General features: G+C 47.5%; 2 protein-coding genes across 4 annotated transcripts in view; one reads left to right on the top strand and one right to left on the bottom strand.

Moving 5' to 3' along the window:
- CFAP91 (cilia and flagella associated protein 91) overlaps nt 1-10,597 on the top strand; it is a 51,879-nt gene extending 41,282 nt beyond the window's left edge. For both annotated transcript variants that reach the window (XR_012837513.1, XM_075765015.1), the window contains one exon: nt 6,923-10,597. The gene's annotated coding sequence lies outside the window, so the exon portion shown is untranslated. The remainder of the gene's footprint in view (nt 1-6,922) is intronic.
- GSK3B (glycogen synthase kinase 3 beta) overlaps nt 10,191-19,113 on the bottom strand; it is a 153,778-nt gene continuing 144,855 nt past the window's right edge. For both annotated transcript variants that reach the window (XM_075765029.1, XM_075765038.1), the window contains 2 exons: nt 18,613-18,711; nt 10,191-11,612 (listed from right to left, as the gene is read on the bottom strand). In XM_075765029.1, coding sequence (XP_075621144.1) covers nt 11,545-11,612; nt 18,613-18,711 — 167 coding nt within the window. In that variant the 3' untranslated portion in view covers nt 10,191-11,544. The remainder of the gene's footprint in view (nt 11,613-18,612; nt 18,712-19,113) is intronic.

The raw sequence follows: 19,113 nt of genomic DNA, 5'->3' as shown, positions 1-19,113 counted from the left end.
AGCATAGTGAGAGGGAATTGGAATCATAAATCAACAGCACAAGAATGCAGCATTCCCTCTCCTAGCAGGAGCCAGAACCACCCTGGGGAGGAGCCCGTACCCGAAACAAACACAGCAGATGCCTCCAGGGCTGCACCAATACAGTGGAAACACTGGGGAAATGCTGCTCGTCCCGCTTTTCTTTCAGCAGCTGCCTGCTGGGAGGGAGCCTGGCCGAGCCGCTCGGCGGGCTTCTGCATCCTGGCAGGTGCAGGAGATGGGCTGAACCAAACAAGCCTCTGGGGTCACTGCACTTTGAGAATGGTGGAAAAATCGGTCTCTTTGCAGTAAATGAATGAATGCAAATTGCACAGGTCTTCCCTGCCTGTATGGCTCTTGCAGTGAGCAAGGAGGAAATCCTATTGCAATAACTGCAGTTCAGACCAACAAAAAGGACTTTTGGTAGGACAACTGGAAGCCAACACACCTTTTTCATCGGATGCTTCTTATATCTATGTTTCTGTCAGCATAAAACCACAACAAACCCTTGCTCTCCCATCTCTCCCGCCTCCCTTAAAAGCAACGTGACAGTCACAAAAGCTGCTGCTGTCGGCCTGGCTGTAACGCTGTTAAAAGAGTTCCTGCCACTTTCTGAGCGCTGCCGTTTTCTCTGTTCCTGGTCTCACAAACGCAGAGATCTGCCTGCTGCTTCGTTGCGCTCAGTTCAGCAACTCTGGTGGGGATAGCCCTACAGGTATGGTCCTCACATGCCAGCGGCTTTTAACAAGGTCTAATTGCGCTGATACTAACCTCGCCTCCTCCCAGGCCTGTCTCCCTGCTCCAACCAAAAGCCTCTTCGCGCAGCTCTTCCTGCGCTTTTCTGACCGGTGAGTCAGTATCTGCTCGGCATCCGGAGTCGGGCCTGGGCTTGGAAGAGGAGCTGTTGTTTAATACCCGTGCCCTCCACCCCACCGGAGAGGCAGGACTTGTTTTGAACGTCTGCCAAAACTGCTAACTCCCCGAGATGTTAACGTGTACGCCTAGACGAGTAAATTCAATTTGCCTGGGCCCCCACCTCTCCTCACAGCCACTGCCGGGGGCAGAACTGGCAGGAAGGCATCTCAGCAGACACTGTTTGCACAAGAGAGAAAATCCCAGCAGGCCGATGGGAAGGATGCACGCTGGGACCTGGGGAGGAGGGGCAGCTCTGGCTCTCCGCTCTGATCGTATCGTTCCCTCTTGTTCTTCCTTTTCTCCCACACGCTGCGTCAACCCCACGCACCTCTTCCTCCACCTCCTGTGGCTGCAGTCCCGGCCGCTTCTCTTGGCCTGTTCCCACGTGCCAATGCCCAGTTCTTCACGTAGCACTCAGAAGGGATGTCCCGTTCCCACTTCTTTCCTGGGGTGGTCACCTGTATGCCTTTGTTACTCGGGCCAGAGCCCTCCCCGGCCAACCTGGCTCAGCGCACCATCCCCAACAGACCTGAGAGCTGTGACTGCCCCTGCAAACACTCACCATCATGGCTGGCCGCTAGTCCACGGCTGGTTGGACCTGTTGCACAGCCCGGCCCACCTGAGATTTATCACATCTAGTTCCCCCAACAGGGAGCTTTCGCAGCAACCTGCACTCCTTGCCCGTCCTGGAGCTCCTCAGTCAGTGATGGGCACGGGGATGTTCATCCTCTTCCTCAGGGTAGTGGCTGGAAGCACGCAGTGCTACCTGCAATGCAAATCGCAGTGAGCTAATTGCAGCTGCGCAGCAAGGACCTGATGCTGTTGCTCTTGGTGACAACGTCAGCACCGAGCATGAACAACACCAGTGCTCTGAATACAGATGCAGCAAGAAGCCTGAAATATTTAACCAGTGCTCTTATGTAGACCCTGAACTGAGACAGCACTCAACCTTCTGCTCTCCTAAATACCCCTCTTGGCCAGCATCTTCTTGCTCACCATTTTACATCACTAGCATTGGAAAGCAGCAGCTCCCACCAGCGTTATGGCGGCTGAAAAGCTGCATTCACTCCTCTCATTAAGTTGCTGCAGGATTGATCCTAAGAATGAATCTCGCTTTTATTTATTATTGAGCCAGTAGTAGGCAGCCCTTCCCTTTAAACCCTCTTGTAAACACCATGTTGGTTCCTTACCTATTATTGAAGCCTTTCTCCACCTGCCCATGTCATTGTTCTGCCTCCAGCCATATGCAAACCATTTTTCATTGCCATGCAGGCCCCAAACTTGTTGTCTCCAGCAGAACCAGCTTCCATTGACCAACCCATTCCTAGGCCTGGTGCCATCAAACAAAAATCTTGAAAGAGGAATGAGGTGTAACTGACATGGTCCAAAGACTCCCTAGCTGGGGAGCCCCCTTCATTTCCCGAGACTGCTAACAACAACAGCATCTCAAACAACGTGAATTATCTCCTTGAGCAAAAATGCCTTTAAACAAACCAGGTTTTGCCAGAAAGTCACCATCCGCCTCCTGAGCACTCTTGCCTGGCAAAGTGTTTGGTTAGAGGAATGAGCTGCAGAAGGAAAGAGGAGGACACGCCTGCCCTCACACCGCAGCAACACGGGGCCGGGCTGGTGATGGGAGGATAAATGGCTCTTGCTTCCTCTCCACCTCATGCGCCATTCCTACCGCATGCCTGACCCTACCTTGCTCCCTGCAGCCCCGGGCTCCCACTGACAAGACCTGCCATGTGGCCGCACGCGTCTGGCCCCACAGATGCTCACTACATGGAGGTGGTGTAAAGCACAGGGCATTCAAACAGCAAGCTAAGATGAACAGTCCTGTTCTAACTCCTAGATTCCACCATTTTTTAAAAGCTTTGCTTAAAAAACAACCAAACCCCACCCAAACTCACCCCCATTTCTCTATTTAGCAATCCATTACACACCCAGACCCCAGACCCCCCTACCATATGCAGGGCCCCTGGCTCCTCTGCTGGGAAGGGGCTGTGCTCAGCCAGGCAGCTCTGCTGGGGGACGAGGTTTCGTCCTCTCACTCTGCAGCAGGCAAGGAGGCTCTGCAGGCTGCCCTGCTGCGGCTAACAGACCCCACGCACAACAGCTCTGCTGCAGCCACTCGCAAGCTTCCACAAGGGAAGAGGTTAGTTGTTCTCCACTTACCTTGTCCTGGAGGACCCAGCCTCGTGTGAGCAGAGATAGGTGGATGCTGAGAACAGGGAATCCCTGAAGGAGAATGCTTGAACTCCACTGACCCGTGGGAGACCAACCCGGCTGCATGCAGCCTCTCAGGGGGCAGTGGGATACACCAAGAAGAAAACGTGTGCCAGGACATCGGGAGTTAGCTGGCTGCGCAACAAGATCCAGGACTGCATTCCTGCATCGACCCAAGGCAGGTGTTTGCTGTGAAAGTCCAACTCTCCCTTGTAGCCCTGACCAGTGTCACCTGCACTGTCTCTGTGATGAGCAGCAGCAGGAGTTTGTTTGGGGGTGGCCGGTCTCTGCTGTAAAGCCTCAGCCCTTGCGTGACATTCACACCAAGACGTGAGCCTGGGTTTCCCGCCGTGCCTTGTGCGGTGTTGCTACCTACACGCCTTCCTTTCTCACCAGAGCTCGGCTTCGGCAGCAGGTCGGGTCTGACCCTGCAGCCTTTGGACGTGACCGGTTTAGCAAAGTCAGCAAAGATGGAGCAGCCTTGCCCTTGCCATGAACGCCACCACCCCCTAAGGCTAGCGAGGGAAGACAGGACAACGACCCAGCCAAGCCCTTCCTGGAGCCGAGGGGGGAAGCGAGGTCCAAGCCTGGCTAATGAGTTTGTGCACCATCTGCTGGGCTCGCCGTCTCCAAGCAACTGGACTTGGCACTTCAGGCACAAAACACGGCGCTCCCACTCTCCCCTCCACTTTTTGCGGCTTGCTGCCCTTCTCCTTTGTGGGTCTTGTTCTTCTCCCGCAGAAAGAGAAAGCCACTTGGACCTTACCACCAGCAACCCAAAAGCTGCCACCTTCCAGATAACAAACGGTGCCAGTAGCCTTGATGGGGACTTTTAATTCCAAGCCAGACAGCTGGAAGTTTGGTAAAGACAAAGCATGTTGTCTGGAGCAGACTTTCGTACCACACTCAGCTTGGTACCGCTTTGCGTTTGGATTAGCATTTTAAATCATTAAAAGGCGTGACCAACAACTAAGTGGATTTGAACCTGGTTTATGGACAGGTCTTGAAAGGTATTTTCACATGGGGAATGGTGACAGAACGGCCGTTCCCTGGGAGGTTGATGCAGGGACTGGCTCTTGATGCTAAGGTGTTTCGTTATTTTTTTTTAAACGGTAATTGGGATGAAACTGTGAAAGTCCCATTTGATAACGCCTGCAGGGTTTGCAATGGGAGGGAGCAACGGGTAAATTAGACAACTGCAGCCTCCGCTCAGAAGGGCGAATACAGTCCTCTGCTAAGGAGACTGGGAGACACCAGACGTAAGATGCTCTCTAGTGCCGTTACTTGACAATGGGGAGACGGCTGTAGGAAACCTCTGGCTGGTTTTGGTACCCACTGCTTAAGAAGGGTGTTAAAAACAATTGTGGCAGAAAGAATTGGAAAGATTAGAAAGATGTGAAGGAGCTGAAGATGCCCTTCCAGTCAGCTTAGCAAGAAGTCACGAGGTGACTGGGTGCCAGTCAAGGGGCTCTGATGTTCAAAGAGAAACCTGAGACCAGAGCAGAGTGTTCCTCTGCAAAGACAGCGCAGAAACAGAGCCCGCAGCTCGCATTCGCGGCGAGGGAAGTTCGGAAGAGACAGCAGGCCCCAGTGCACGTGCATCTAGAAAAGTGCCCAAGGATAATGAACCACCACCCCAAATTACTGAGGATTGTGATGAATTCCCCATCGGTGGCAAACTTTAAAATCAATAAACTCACCTAGGGAGGTGCTGTAGTTCAGCAGCGATGACTTTGCAGCTGTAACTGTCCACCCTTAATGCCGGGGGCTGGACTGGTTGAGCAGAGCAGCCAGGGGCTCAGCACACAAGTTAGATGCAGCCCAAACCCCGGTAACGTTGTGGGACTGACGTAAGTGAAAGGACAGCAGCTGGTCACCTGCATCGCTGGTGATGCCCCGGTATCCCAGAGCCTTCCAGAGCAGAAGGCTGAACAAAACAAGACCCATGTCCTTATCAGTAAGCAGGGGTGAGGTGGCACCACCTGCTTTGAGGGGCGCAGATTCAGCGCCCAGGAAAGGCGAGGACAGCCCCAACATGGCTTATTCCAGGGGAGCCAGTGCAGAGCAGCCAGCGGGGGGTGTGGGGTGTCAGAAGGAGCCTAATGCAACACTTACAGTGTGGGCCCATCAAGGGCATCAAGCGCCCTGTCGCTGCTGGCTGCCCAGTCCAGGGAGCAGGGGATGCCTCCCTCCAGGGGAAGTGCCAGGCTTCACCCACTCAGTCCTTTAACGCGTCGACCCGTTCGGTACCAGCGGCCTCTTCTTCTCCAGTCCCGGCTGAATTCGGGCACCGGCGGCCTTTCTACTAACGCACGGTCCCTCCCCAAGCAGCTGTCTCCAGGCGGCTGTCGCCGTGCCCCAGCAGCGCTCCCTGGTCCTGGGCACGGCCGGGACGCCCCTTCCCACCCTGCTCCCACCTCTCCTGGAGCAGCTCCAGCCCAGCAGAGGAGGTTTCATGCGGAGGACGGTGGCTCACGGCACACGAACAAACCAAGAGGAAGCCTGTTTGCAATATAAATTTGTTTTTATTGAAGCAGCAGTCACATGACCTCGCATCTAGCCTTTAGGATAGCGACAGAATGGATTCGGCCAGGTCAGCCAGCCCAAAAAAGGATTTTATTTTTTTTTTTCTTTTTTCTTTTGCGCTAATAGACATGTCATGTTTAATACATACATTATCCAGTACCGGAAACCCAACTCAGAGATAGCTACGTGCTGATTTGCTGGAGGAACGGTCCACTGGACGTGGTCTCGACAAACTTTACAGATCACCACCAAATAACATTACTAATGGGATCAAATGATTAAAAAAAAAAAGAACAAACCCAAACAACCATGAGTGCAGGATTCAAAGCCAGCAGTTTACACAGGTTCTTAAGTTTGTATCTATAGGCGGACGGTAAAGGAAGATCGGTTGGTTTTAATTTGAAATATTTATGTCCCAGGGTTCCTCTCTCCATCAAATCAAATGGTATCAGAGACAAGCTGGCATCTCTTGAAAAATAGCATGGAATAACACAGCTCATTTAAGAAAACATGCTTATTTCTTGTCTTTTTTCTTTTCATTATTATTACAAAGATTCACGTCCACCTATTCTTGCAGAGTGGAAAGAGGTGTGAGGGCAAAGGGTGGAGAAGGGGGAGGAGGAGGAGGAAAGAAAGGGGCAAGATTTTGAAATAAAGACCACACACTTGGTATTTTTTAAATTTCATTTCCAGGCTAACCTACTTTTTATTTAATGCAAATTACAGTACCAGTTAACTATTTCCGAACCGAGTCACACAGAACAAAACGTATTTACAAGGGGAATGGGGCGGGGGAAATAATAAAACATTAAGCATACTTTCCACAAAAAAAGTTTATATTTAAAATGAAAAAAAAAAAAAAATCAGTCACAGAGGCATTCAAGTAGTAATAATGTTATACAGGTTTTGCTTTTCCTTTAAATCAAGACAGATTTGCACAAGTGTATGCAATAGTTTGTATACAACCCACAGTCCTTAATATATATATATATTTTTTAGATTTCTGTTTTTTAAGATGGAAGTGGTCACGCTAATTGGTGTGTACAGGCCCAAGTGATCCATCAGCAACACATTAATGAACGCAAATTTTACAGGCAAGCAAATTATATATATATAAATATATTTTATATATATATATTAAAAATAAACTGAGAAAGACCAACACAAGGAAGCTACTTTTCTCGAGCTAACCCCTTAGGTACTGTTTTCCTTTCCTGTCGTTTTGCCGTTATTGCAGTGTTGCAAAACGAAGCCAACTACGACCAGAACCGGCTGAGAGCCCCGTGGAAATCAGCTGCCGCCCCAGGGGTACCCGCTGGCAGTCTCCCAAAGGCAGAGCCCGGACCGAATACCCTACTGTGCTTTTCCTCATCGGCTTTTCCTTTTTCTCCGTGGTGGCGGGGGGTTCCTAGTACAGGAGTACGAGTCTGACAGGCTGCTTGACTTCTGCTTTTCCAAGTACTGAAAACCAGGGGGGGAAATTTAAGTTTCAAGTCGCAGGCACCTGCCGTTATTTTAGGTAAAGCTTGGCTTCGAAATAAGGGGACAAAGCGTTTGGGGATCTTCTACCAGCCAATTTTCTTTTGCAGGTAATTTTATTTAATTTTTTTTTCCCTAGCAAGGTAGGTAAGTTTAACATTAAAGAACACCAGCATCTTGATCGGGTGTCCATCGGGGGAGACAGACCGCAATCGAGTCCGGCTCAGAGACCCACGCCACGACAGGGCTGACGTCAAGGACAGATCAAGACCAGACTGGGTTAAAAAACAAGCCCGGAAGAGAGTAAAAGAAGAGAGGGACAGCTCTGAGCAGACTGTCGCCAACAGCTTGGCATCACTGACCTTCGTGTCACCAGAAAGAAAGTGCAGCCTCTGCTTCACTGGAATGAACACGAGATGCTTCGAAATAAAACAGCAACCTTTGGTTTGGTAAAGAGTTAAGTGTTTTCCCATTCAAGACAATCTTATGTGGAATACTAACAAGGTAGTAAAACACAAGCGAACTAGTTTTAGAAACAAGGCCTTCGTGCTGGGCACAAGAAATCAAGAGTCATGTTAAACTTATCTCAAAAAAAAAAACCAAAACCAAAACCAAAAGTGACTTTGGGGAGGGGCGTGGGGGAAAAACAGGAAAAGAAAAGGGAGCAGAAAGTCCCCGTTGGCAGGAAAACCCACCGCAGTCTCCTAGGGCAATGCACCCGCTGTGGCCGACGGCTCGGAGCACAGCGTCCCTGCGAGGCACGGGGGGTTTCCCTCCCCGGGGGTCCTTTCCGCCCGCCGAGCCCGGCCGCTGCCCCCGGCACAGCCGCAGGGAGGGTGGGAGAGCCGAGCCTCCTGGAAGCCGCTGCCGCCCAGACGATTTCTGGGCACGGGACTGAGGGGCACGGGGCGAGGTGGGGGGAGAAAAAAAAAAAAAGAAAAAGAAAAAAAGAGACGAGCAAAGTCTAAATGAGCTGCTAGGGCAAGTGTCCGAACGAAACCGGTCGCTGCTAGCGGGAGGAGGAGAGGGCAGGGTGGGCAACTTGGAGACATCCAGAACAAAGCCACAGCTCCGATGAAATGAATGACGGTGGAGACGGTTTCCTTTTGCTCCGCTACTGATCAGGGTATTACCGAAACCTTACAGCACTCAAAGAGTTAGAAAGCGGGGGTAGGGGGGAGCAAAGATGCGGGTTTGGGGTGGGAGACGTTAATAAAGGAGGGGAGGGGAAAAAAAAGGGGGGGAAATAAAATTCAAAAAATCATGGAAGCGAAGGCACTCCAAACTATATAGATACACTATACATCGCTAGTTATTGTTACAATAATACAGGCCGGTACCTACTGTACAGAGTTAAAACTATATGGCTTTAAAAAGCTCGTCTACATTTTGTCTGATTATTAAACAGAATCACTGCCCTGAACGGTAACTTTTTGCTCATTAATAACAGTTCCTGGGTCCACATATTTACATACAAAACAATAAAACTCAAAATTCAAAAACAACCAAAAATAATAATGTACAAGCTTGAATTTGGTGAGGAGCTTTGTTTTTTGTTGTTGTTGGGGTTTTTTTTTTTTGTTGTTTTTTAATTCTTATTTACAAAAAAGGTTATTCAAAGACCTGGATCTAACTTGTATAAAAGAGTGTGTGATCCTGCCATGATCCTTGGAAAGAAAAGAAAAAAGAAAAAAAAAAACAAACTAAAACCAGAGAGGCGCCCCCGACCCTCCCCCAGCCTAACACACACACACACACAAGACACACACACAGACGCCAGCACAGTCACAAAACCAGAGGGAAAAGCTCTTAACTCCCCTCTGCCAGTCTTAAATGAAAAGACAGAATGAAAAAGAAGAAAAGCCACATTTCCTGGCACAAGCAGCAATTTTTCTTCATTATTACTTTTTGTTTTTTTTTTTAAAGACTCAGTAATTTACTGCCTCCAAATAACAGCGTCCGTGGCCAATGCTTCAGCAGTCTCGCCTATACGGCGGATCCATACCCTGCCACTGTCCTACTTTTTGATTCTCCTGCATCCGTTTGGATCACGGGGTCAACCGAGCCCCTTCACTTACCTTTCGGGACACTGACTAGCTGAGCTCTCGCGTTACGACGCTCTTCAGCCCTTTCTATTAGGTTGCATGTAAGGATCTGGAAAGCCACCTGTTTCTAAATGTAGGTGTGCTTTCCTCTGCAGCCAGACAGAATTTAACAACAGCTAAAAGCTTTAAAATCTTTTTTTTTCCTATCTCTCTGTGTGCCCGACAGCAAATTGCCGAGGGGTATAACATGGAGGCGTTATCGGTTTCATGGTAGGTGGTCACTGACCTCTTGAAACAGCTCCTGCCTCCCTGAAATCCCCTGCGTGTCACAGGAAGGAGAGAGCAGGGCTTTTATCGGTTCCAGGGCTGCTAAGAGACAGTTTCCAAAAAAAAAAATCCCACGCCAACAGGATAGAAGGTACAAGGAGAAATGCACTGAACTCACGAGCAAAACCCCTGCCGCCCCCGTGGCGGCCGAGCTTGCCGAAGCCGCTACTGCCGGCCGCGCGAAGGTCCGCGCAATTCCCGAAAAGCAACCGCTTGCCTTAGAAATCCACAGGTCGAACGACAGCTCGATAAGCACCAAAGGCGACTACAGTTTCTCTGAAGGAGGATAAGGCCGGAGCGGACACCAGCTGCAAGCCTACGACAAGATCAGGTTCTCCGAAAGTCTCGTTTTACGCCGCGGCTGCGTCCGGCCGCTCACCTGACCCTTTCCCGAGGAATATTGCTTTGACTTCAGGAAGATAGACGTGGATGCTCACACCACGCGTCATCGCAGGGAGGAAACCCGGACCCTGAACAAGATGGACTAGGACAAGCATTCACCTCACGCTTCAGTCAGACTGTTTCAAGATTGTAGACAAAATAAAAAAAAAAAGCAGTATTGTATCTATGTATACATGTATATATTTATATAATATATATACACACACACTCATATATAGCCAGCTTTCCTACAAGTCAGCAGGTACAAATTACTGTCGAGAGCACTTGGATGTGTATTTTATTAATATTCTACCAATGTAAAAACATAATGGCGACGTGGCAACACGCATCAATAAATAGAGATCAAAAAAAGCAAGAAGTTAAAAAAGATGAAATTAAATACAGATTCTAGCTGTGAATTTAAAATCAGAAGTATCGGAGAATGTGGCATCCTGCAAGTTAAAACTGCAGTTAAAAAAAATATTACAAAATAAACCAGTAGACTGTTACAGTTCACATTATAAACCCTGGTGTCCTTTTCCTGTACGCACCTTGGGAAAGGGAAGCCTGTTCAAATTGAGAGCCTGGGGGGTGGGGAGAGAAAAAAAAAAGACAACCAAAAAACAGTAAGCTTTCACAGTGGCCACTTTCTAAAAAGTCTCTTACCATCCCAGGTTGGGCCCCCACCCCCTCTGAGGATTTTGTTCGTCTGCTCTTCTCTGCTGAAGATGGGAGCTGACCAGCATGGAGGGGGATGCAGAAGCTCTGGCTGGGCAAAGGAGCTGCTTCAGTCAAGCTAACCGCTTGTGTTCGTGCATGTGTGTGTATTATATTATATATAACCCGCTTGGGTAAGACTTTTCCCATAGTGAAGCTGCAGGTTTCTTCCTCGCTAGCACTGATTTTTAAAATTAAGGGCTTCCACTAGCGGTTCAAGCTTTAGACACATGGCAAACCCTCCCCCCCACCCCATGGCAACCTATTTTCCTACCACGTTGCCTGCTCCCCATACCAAGCTGGGGCACCTCTTCAGACAACCTGGGATATGGATTCACTGATAAGAAACGCTGAGCTCTGTTGAATGACCCCTGCTAAGCTCCCGACCAAATTCAAGCTGTGCACTACATCAAAGTCCAAAACTTCACTTAAAAAGAAAATAAAAAAAAGAGGTTAAAAAAAAAACACTTCAGCAGAGAATGAGGTTTGGGTTTTTTTGTTTTGTTTTTCCTTCTTTCTCTTGTTGGAGGGGGCATGAGGCAAGAGTCCTGGTTCTGAAGTACACAACAGCAAACTTCCAACATGAAGAGATTGTCGAGGGGAGAGACATTGGTGTGTTGTATTGCTCCGCTTTCCCTCCTCCCCCCCACCTAGTCCCCTGCCCCGGACACCCTGCAGAGTTAGAATACAATGAAACTGGTTTGTATTTATAGATATTTTACAAGGTTAAATAAGAACAACAATAATAATAATAAAAAATTGAACACTAAAATGAACAGGTTGGTTGGTTTGTTGTTTTTTTTTTTTTTTTTTCCTCTTTTTAATTTTCTTTCCAAATGTGACCAGTGTTGCTGAGCAAGACTCAAATTACTGGTGATTTTTCCTGTGCAGCTGGCTGCTTGGTACCGGTTCAGGTGGAGTTGGAGGCTGATGCTGTAGCTACACTATTGGTCTGAACTCGTTCTCCTGCGTTAACATCTGCAAACAACAGGTGAGAGGAAGGGAAGACAGAAAAAACAACCAGTATTACCTCCAAAATACAGACAGATTCGGAACAATAGCTACGACATCCTCCGCACGGGGAACCCACGACTCCCACCAAGGTGCTGTTTGGTTAGGATGCTCTCCTGACTTCAGGAGGTGCAGATGGAACGGTTGGTTCTGGGGAAAGGGTGGGAAGATGGTCTTTAAGCAGGACAAAGGCAACCCCAAGGGCTGAGGGTTGCAGGCCAGCATGCGAACACCCAGCGGGGCTCTAGCAGATTTTGCAGGATGTAACATTGTCGCCGCAGTGGTAAGTCGCCCATGTTACATTCCAGTAACTCTAATTGCAAGACAAGGCACGCTAGCATCGCCAAAGCTAACACATCAAGTATCCGTGGCGACTACAGGGTTTCACGTTGGTGCTGAAGTTTCATAATGTTTGGTTTTCTTGTAACAAAGGCGTCTGTTAATTGTGTGAATGAGCGCAGACAACAAACGCAAGGAGCCTGTTTCCCCTGGCAGAAACAGCTTGTGTGTTAATGTGTAATTCATGCACTCGTTGCCTCAGAAAACGTCTTTCAAGTCTACTGCTTTATTCTGCGTTGCTCAACCAAAGTCGGATCTGCCACCCTCTGAAGATTAACATCAAGGCCTGAAGCCAGTCATGAGGTATATGCAAGCATATGACATCGTTAGAGGATCGAGTCTCTGCAGTAAATGGTCTTCAACACCTCCTCTTCTCTGGGAGGGACAGTGCTCCACAGAGAGACAGCTCATGGTATCATGGGCACGTGTCAAAGCGCATTCCAAGAAAACACAAAGGTTGCAAATAAACATAGAAAGGAAATTCGCTGTAACTGTGTTTTCATACGCCACATACATCAGGTATTTTCTCTGAAAAAATTGTTCTTAGAAGAGTTGGTAGGGAAAAAAATGCACCAACTTCATCTAGAAGTATGCCACAGAGCATCTAATTAGCACAGTCACAATAAGGTAAGTGGATGAACAGTTAAAAACATAAAATACTCAACACAATAAATATGGGATAGGAAAAAGATATTAAGTGAGGTTTTCTACAAGAGACCATCATGCATTTCTCCCACTTAATTTAAGTGAGGTTAACTGCAAAGCTATCAATACTGCAACAGGAAAAAAAACCTGACAACTTATCTCAGTACAGAAGAGGGCAGACTGGGCAAACAGTGCATTCAAAAAGACACAGGGAAAAAAGCTCATAGAAAGAAAGAGTAGAATTACTGACCTCAGACTGAAGGACAGTATGACTAGCATAAATAATAGACATGACAAAATACAACTGGTGGGTGGCGGGGGTGCAGTAATACTTCTCTGGCACAGAAGAGCTCGTGAGGCAACGCAGCCGGGCAATGCCCTACAGTCACCTGTAAATGAAACCCCCTCTCCTCTCCCGCCACATTGACCTGACCACGAGCCACAAGCAAAGGCAGTGAAATGAATGAGAGTCTAGAGATGGGCAGCACGGGTTGAGCGACAAATTAAGTAACATACACAGCCAACGGCAACAAAAAAAGGGAAATCAAACACAACAGCACCCAGGAATACAAGGGACAAGTGGGATGAGAGAGGACACCTATTTGGAAAGGAAATGCTGTGAGGAGCATGTGGGAAGAAAGGGAAATCCTGCAGGCAGAGGGTGCCAAATGACTGCTCTGCGAGTTTCCCATTCCCTTTCCCCCCACTCCAAATCAATTGCAACTCCTTCCTCCCAAAAGAATGACCCACCATGATAAAAAAAAAAAGCTCATGCAGTTAAAGCACCAAGGTAGCATGACAACAGTGCCAACGCTATTTGGAAACCTAGCCTTGCACGTGAGGCTCCCTCCTACGTGGAGAATGACCCTGAAGGAGCAATTCCCAAATCCCACATGCATGCACACCAATGACCATGGAAATCAAAAGTGACCCAGCCAGACACAGCTAATAGTTTCCAGACTTTAAACTCTCACTGTGCCTGTTCTAGATTAATTTTCAGGTATGGATAAACTCCAGTTAATGCAACATCTGCCGAGCCTGATGCAAGTAGTCCAGCTGGAGTCTGTACTGTTGGCAGAGGATTTCTCTGTATCTGTACAAAAAGTGCTTGTGTTTCACTTGCTGAAATGAAACGTGCCTTTTGATCTCCTATTCCTGAAGACAGCAGAGGCTGAAATCATTATCATTACATTGCTACTGAGCAGAGATACAGAAAAAAGAGGAGGGGATGGAGCTACTTCATGTAACATATGTAACATATGCTCCTTTACTATCATCACTCTAATGGGGGAGTTCCCGAGAAATATATATGCCTCATGTTAAACAGGAAATAAATCAGGTGATGCAGCCCAAGATCATTTACGTGGGGCTTTTCACAACAATATATAGAAGTCCACCCAGGCTGGGGCAGAGTGCAAAGCCTGCTCCAGGCTGTACTGGCTCCAAACCTGCAAGAAAATGCAGCGTTTTGACATTCCAGCTTGATCTTTGACTCCGTATTGACGGGACATTTGAGGAACAAAGAGGGGCTTGTTCCAGCATCAATTTGCTGAAGCGCCAGAAAAAGCACAACTGGAGTATGAGGGTCCATGGACATTCACTTACTCCTCCTCACCACAACAAATCAGTATTTGGGCATAAAAGAAGAAAATCTAAGCCTTCAGCAATGCTACTAAAACATGTGCTTTGCAAAACAGCTGCCTGTGCCACCGTGGAAGCCCTGCTGGGGAGTGAAGCCAGGGGCCGACACGCAGCTTTCTGGTACGGAACACACGACTGCACAGCAGACTGCGGGTTGAGGTCAGGACAGCCTCTTTGCCCTAACCTATCCACCTGACATCTCTGCCTGTGTGGGCAAAGAAACCACATCAGGGCTTAAGTGTTAGCCAGTTCCAAAAGTTCTTCCAAACAGAGGGCAAAAGTTATCTCTCACCAATGTAGAGCACCTCCTCCAGTTTCCCTCTGAAGAATGCCTCAGCTTTCTTGGAGGGTACACGACACTCCTTACAAACCTCCCGAAAAGGAAGGATGGGGCTATAGTTCAGAGAAAGACAGAGATGCCAACTCAGTCTGAGAAAGCCCATTAGCACTAATGACAGCATTAGCTGGTTGGATTCATAATGCTGCTCATCTGCAAAGATACAGGAAAAAAACCTACCGCCAGCCTGGGAGTCCTCACAGGACAGCTGAGGAGACAAGTGGAAGGAGGAAAAAAGCCTGGTTTTCATATAGTGCCTACAGACTTAGAAATCCAGGGCTCAGAGCAAAACTGACGAGCCTGAAACATGCAAGTTTTACTCCTCTAACTGTCATGGACTCAATCCCTGTGCTGAGCTTTGCAGAAGCCTGAGCAAATCGCTTGCCTCTCTTTCTCCTGATTAAGGAATTAAAGTTTTCCAAAATTCCTTCCACGGCTATAGCGTAAATGCATTGAATCTTATTTTATGGAGCACTATGGTCTTTTTCAACTGCCACGCATTGGCAGGTAACACCAGCCCTAATCTGTTTTGTTGCTGAAAGTTCAGGCACGCCATGGCATTTGGGATTACACAGGATCAACACAGCGGGATGCCTAAGACGATGACCCCAGCATCCCTGCTGGCACAACTCCCCTGCAGATGGCAATTACGCTCTTCCCATCTTAACGCTGACTACCAGCGAGGTAACTACTGCTGCTGGCTGATCCAGGAAGAAAAACACATAGTCACACAAGCAGATATGCACTGGTGTGCATGCTCCCATCTTGCACGCTGTGGCTGCACAGATATGAAACCATCCTCCTCCTCGCTAGATCAAACAGTATCCACGTGAATACAACTGCACTGGCATTTTTAATCAGTGGCCAGCATAACCCACAGAAAGCTAGTGCACCATTTCAAGCAGGGGCCAGTAACTCCCATCCTCCTTTTCCTCCACTTTGCTTTAGACATGCCACTAATCTCACAGAGAATTTCTCAAATATTTAGGTTAGTTTACTAACGCCAGTGCAGCAAGGCTTCATACTCCCAGTGCAAAGCCAGGTTCCATTAGTACAGCAAGCCCAGCTTTACACCTCAAGAGAACAGGAAATTTACAACAAATACATTTTTTAACACTCAAAAAATAACACGATAATTCTCTTGCATTTAACATAACGATCCCAGGACTACTGTTGAACTGGGCTGTTAAGATCACCACTGTGCATCTATTGGTTAACAAAAATTACTTGTCTTGGAGAACTTTTTTAAAATGCAGATATGTTTCATGTTGGTTAGCACAAGGGCTAGTATTGCTGCCTTGATTAAGCCTGCACTGTTAACAAGGTATGTTGAAAAGCCAATCTTTCCATCTCTTAACAGCACACCACTGCTAAGTCTCCTGGCAAACGCTACTTTGCTAGACGTCAGACAAATAGATCTCGTTTTTCTAGTTGTTTTTTTTAATTATGACCCTGCTTTGTATACAAAGAAACTGCATGATATAAAGCTGAGCTTTACACCTTACCAAAAAGCTGAAATTTCGACATGGCTGCATACCAACATGACAGCTGTGAAAATGGAGAACTGTCTGCAAGCAGGTAGTAACAGCTCAGCTGGATTGTCTGCAGTGATGAACTAGTACACTGCATTTCCAAGTATGTGCACCTATCCCTCAAGCTTAGAGGGTACGCAGCTATGCTGGACATAGCAGTGGACACTTGAACCTCAGTATCAGTTCTGCTTGCCAAAGGGAGACAAGAGTTGCACACCAATAATGTAGACTACAGTTACATATAATTTGCTTTGCCCTTTGAATTGTCTTGAGAGCTACATTTTGTAGCATCATCACCACTCAAAAAAGTAGTTTCTGAACTTGTACTGCTTACTCACATGAGCAGACATTTTGCAGAAAAGCCTCCTGCCTATTGGGATGCCCTGGGTTATGTGGGCGAGTTGCTCCCATGCTGCTTTAGCAGTTAGTAAAAAACTTACTGCTCTGGGATGTGCAGGGGGTATAGGGAAAGAAGGGACCCCTTCTACAAAAATCTCTTGCTAAGCGTAGCATCAGCATGCAAAGCACAACAGATTAACATAACCTCATACAGGACCTAATCCTAAAAATCAAAGCTCTGATGAAATTCCCACTGCCTGCAGCGAGAACCACATGTGAGTAAGAAACTACCAACCAGCTGCACCACAGAAACCCAAAGCTGATTGTTACCCAATACTGAACTTAATTTCACAATTTCTTTCCAAGCTGCAAGGATTTTTTTTTTTGTTGGTTTTTGAACCATGAGTAAGAGGTCCTATCCCAACTCAGTGCAGTGCTTGCAAAGAGACAGTTAAAAATGTTGACAGCAATAAGGTGGGGCTGGTTTAGGTAGGTTGTTTTTCTTTTTTTTTGGGGGGGGGGTGGGGGGTTCCTTCTTCTCTTTTAGTATACTTCACATTTATGACTCAGCCTAATGCCACTTCTCCCCACATGAACTCTTGAAAAGTGCTGGGTGAAAAATTTCTTAACCCCATTAATTCGTCAAGACTTGTATCTTGGCAGAGAGAACTCCTTAAAAGGCATGAAAGGGACATTAAGGGAAACAGTATTTTTCAGCAGGGCTTAAAATAATTTGCCATGTTTGTATTTTGTCATTTTTTCAATCACTTTTACTACTTTATCTGCTTTCTTCTCTCACTCGTTGTTGAGCAACAGATGCACATAAAAGGGAAACAGTGAACATGACTATTTGCAAAATACTGCCAAGTGTATGAAATAAACATACTATATTTGAGAATAGCAATTTTGCTTTCTCCTAAATTCAGACCACATAAATTGTACAGACTGTTATTTTTCACCTACTGCTACTACATTTTCAGAGAGAAGCCCCATCTTTCAAACCCAGGTGCATCTGCCTGTCCTGGAGTATGAAAATGCTTTCCATACAGCACTGGCTGGACCAAGCGCATCAGTGATCACCATCAGCGCAGGTAACTGTGTGGCACGTTAACCTGCAAACACTGTCCTGCACATTTCAAGAATACCTTTTTAATTAGGGCTTCTCCTTATCAGCTAATCTTACATTGAGTAAATGCCCTGAACCTCAAAAGGGAGTCACAGCCCTTGTCAAATGGGACTGATGTACACAGGATGCATATGGAAGCACACCCATTTTGCAGACTGCCTTTGGTTGCCCAAGCCCCAAGACAGCCGGCTGGTGTGCTGACTCAGGGCTGACTCAGAGGAAGTGTGCCATATAATAAATCACCTCTGCCATATCCTGCAGCACCTGGGATTTTCTTTGGGAGTCTCCCAACTGATACTACCCAGCTTTTAAGCTTTCACTGGAAACAGAATACAATACGGAGTGGCTACAGGCCAACTGAGCTTTTAAAAGGTTTCTGACAGAAATCTGAGAGAGAGATAGAGGCAAAAACCAAATTCATATAGTGCTGGCCAAAACCCAAAAGCATCTCCCAGGTGCTCAAAGATGACACAAGCAAACTTGGTAAGAAGCAACTGCAACTACTTAGATGAGGCAGTGAGCATGCTGACTGAACTCCCTAACTAGACTTTCGAGTACTAATGCTTTTGGGGAAAATATCCTCTCCATCCACGCAGGCCACGTGTACTGAGCTAGCTGTTTCTTCTCTTCTAGGCATCACAAACTCATGCTCCAGGTCAGTATTAACTTCAGACTGGCTGAGAGCTCAGAAATTAGGTGCAAACCAATCCACAAGGATTGCTAAAAAACAGGTGAGAGAATTATTGTTTAATAGTGGAAGTCTGAGCGAGAATGACCAAACTAAACAGTCGAACACAGAGTTTAAGTGCCCTGGGTTAGGATTGGGGTTGGTGACCACAGCTAGGACCCAAATGACCACCTACCAAGCATCATCAGGTGATGCTAGAATGACCCCTTCCTCCCCATTCACCCCAAGGGCCGAGGCAGCTCATGGGCCTCAGCAGAGGGCAGGTGTCTGGGCAGGGGGAGCGAGGGTAGGGAGAGAGGCAGGCAGTTGCATGTTCTCACCTGAGGCAGCTGTAGCGTTTGTAGGGGTTGAAGCAGCTGCTTGGTTCCGGGCATGAGCAGGGATGAGGATCGAAGCCAGAGATGGGTTACTTGACAGTTCTGGAGGGGAGGTGGAACAAACAGAGTTAGCTCATCATCCACAAAGAGCCCCGCATGCAGGCTCAGCTCCTCAGGTTTCCCCCCGTAATGGCAACCTCGGGTGAAACGCATGCCCTTACAGCCAAAGGTCATGTTATGTTTTCTCCTTTGCTGACTACCGAGACAAAACCACAGCGATATGCGATATTCAGCAAGGCAGTCTCCAGAGCAAGACTGTCAAAACTAGAAGTAGTGGCTGCAAGGGAATTACTTCCTAGAGAAAGACATGGGCTTGGGAGCTAGCAAAGAACCAGCCAAGCCTGTTCCTTATCAATGGCCTGGTAACGCTATTTCCTTCTGAGCCCTGGAAGGATTCCCTTTGCAAACCCACTTGCAATCAGTCTCAAGGAGAAGGCTGATCAC

The sequence above is a fragment of the Balearica regulorum genome, chromosome 1 (assembly GCF_011004875.1).
Source record: "Balearica regulorum gibbericeps isolate bBalReg1 chromosome 1, bBalReg1.pri, whole genome shotgun sequence".
In the NCBI taxonomy this organism is placed as follows: Eukaryota; Metazoa; Chordata; class Aves; order Gruiformes; family Gruidae; genus Balearica; species Balearica regulorum.
This window is presented reverse-complemented; position numbering and strand designations above follow the sequence as displayed.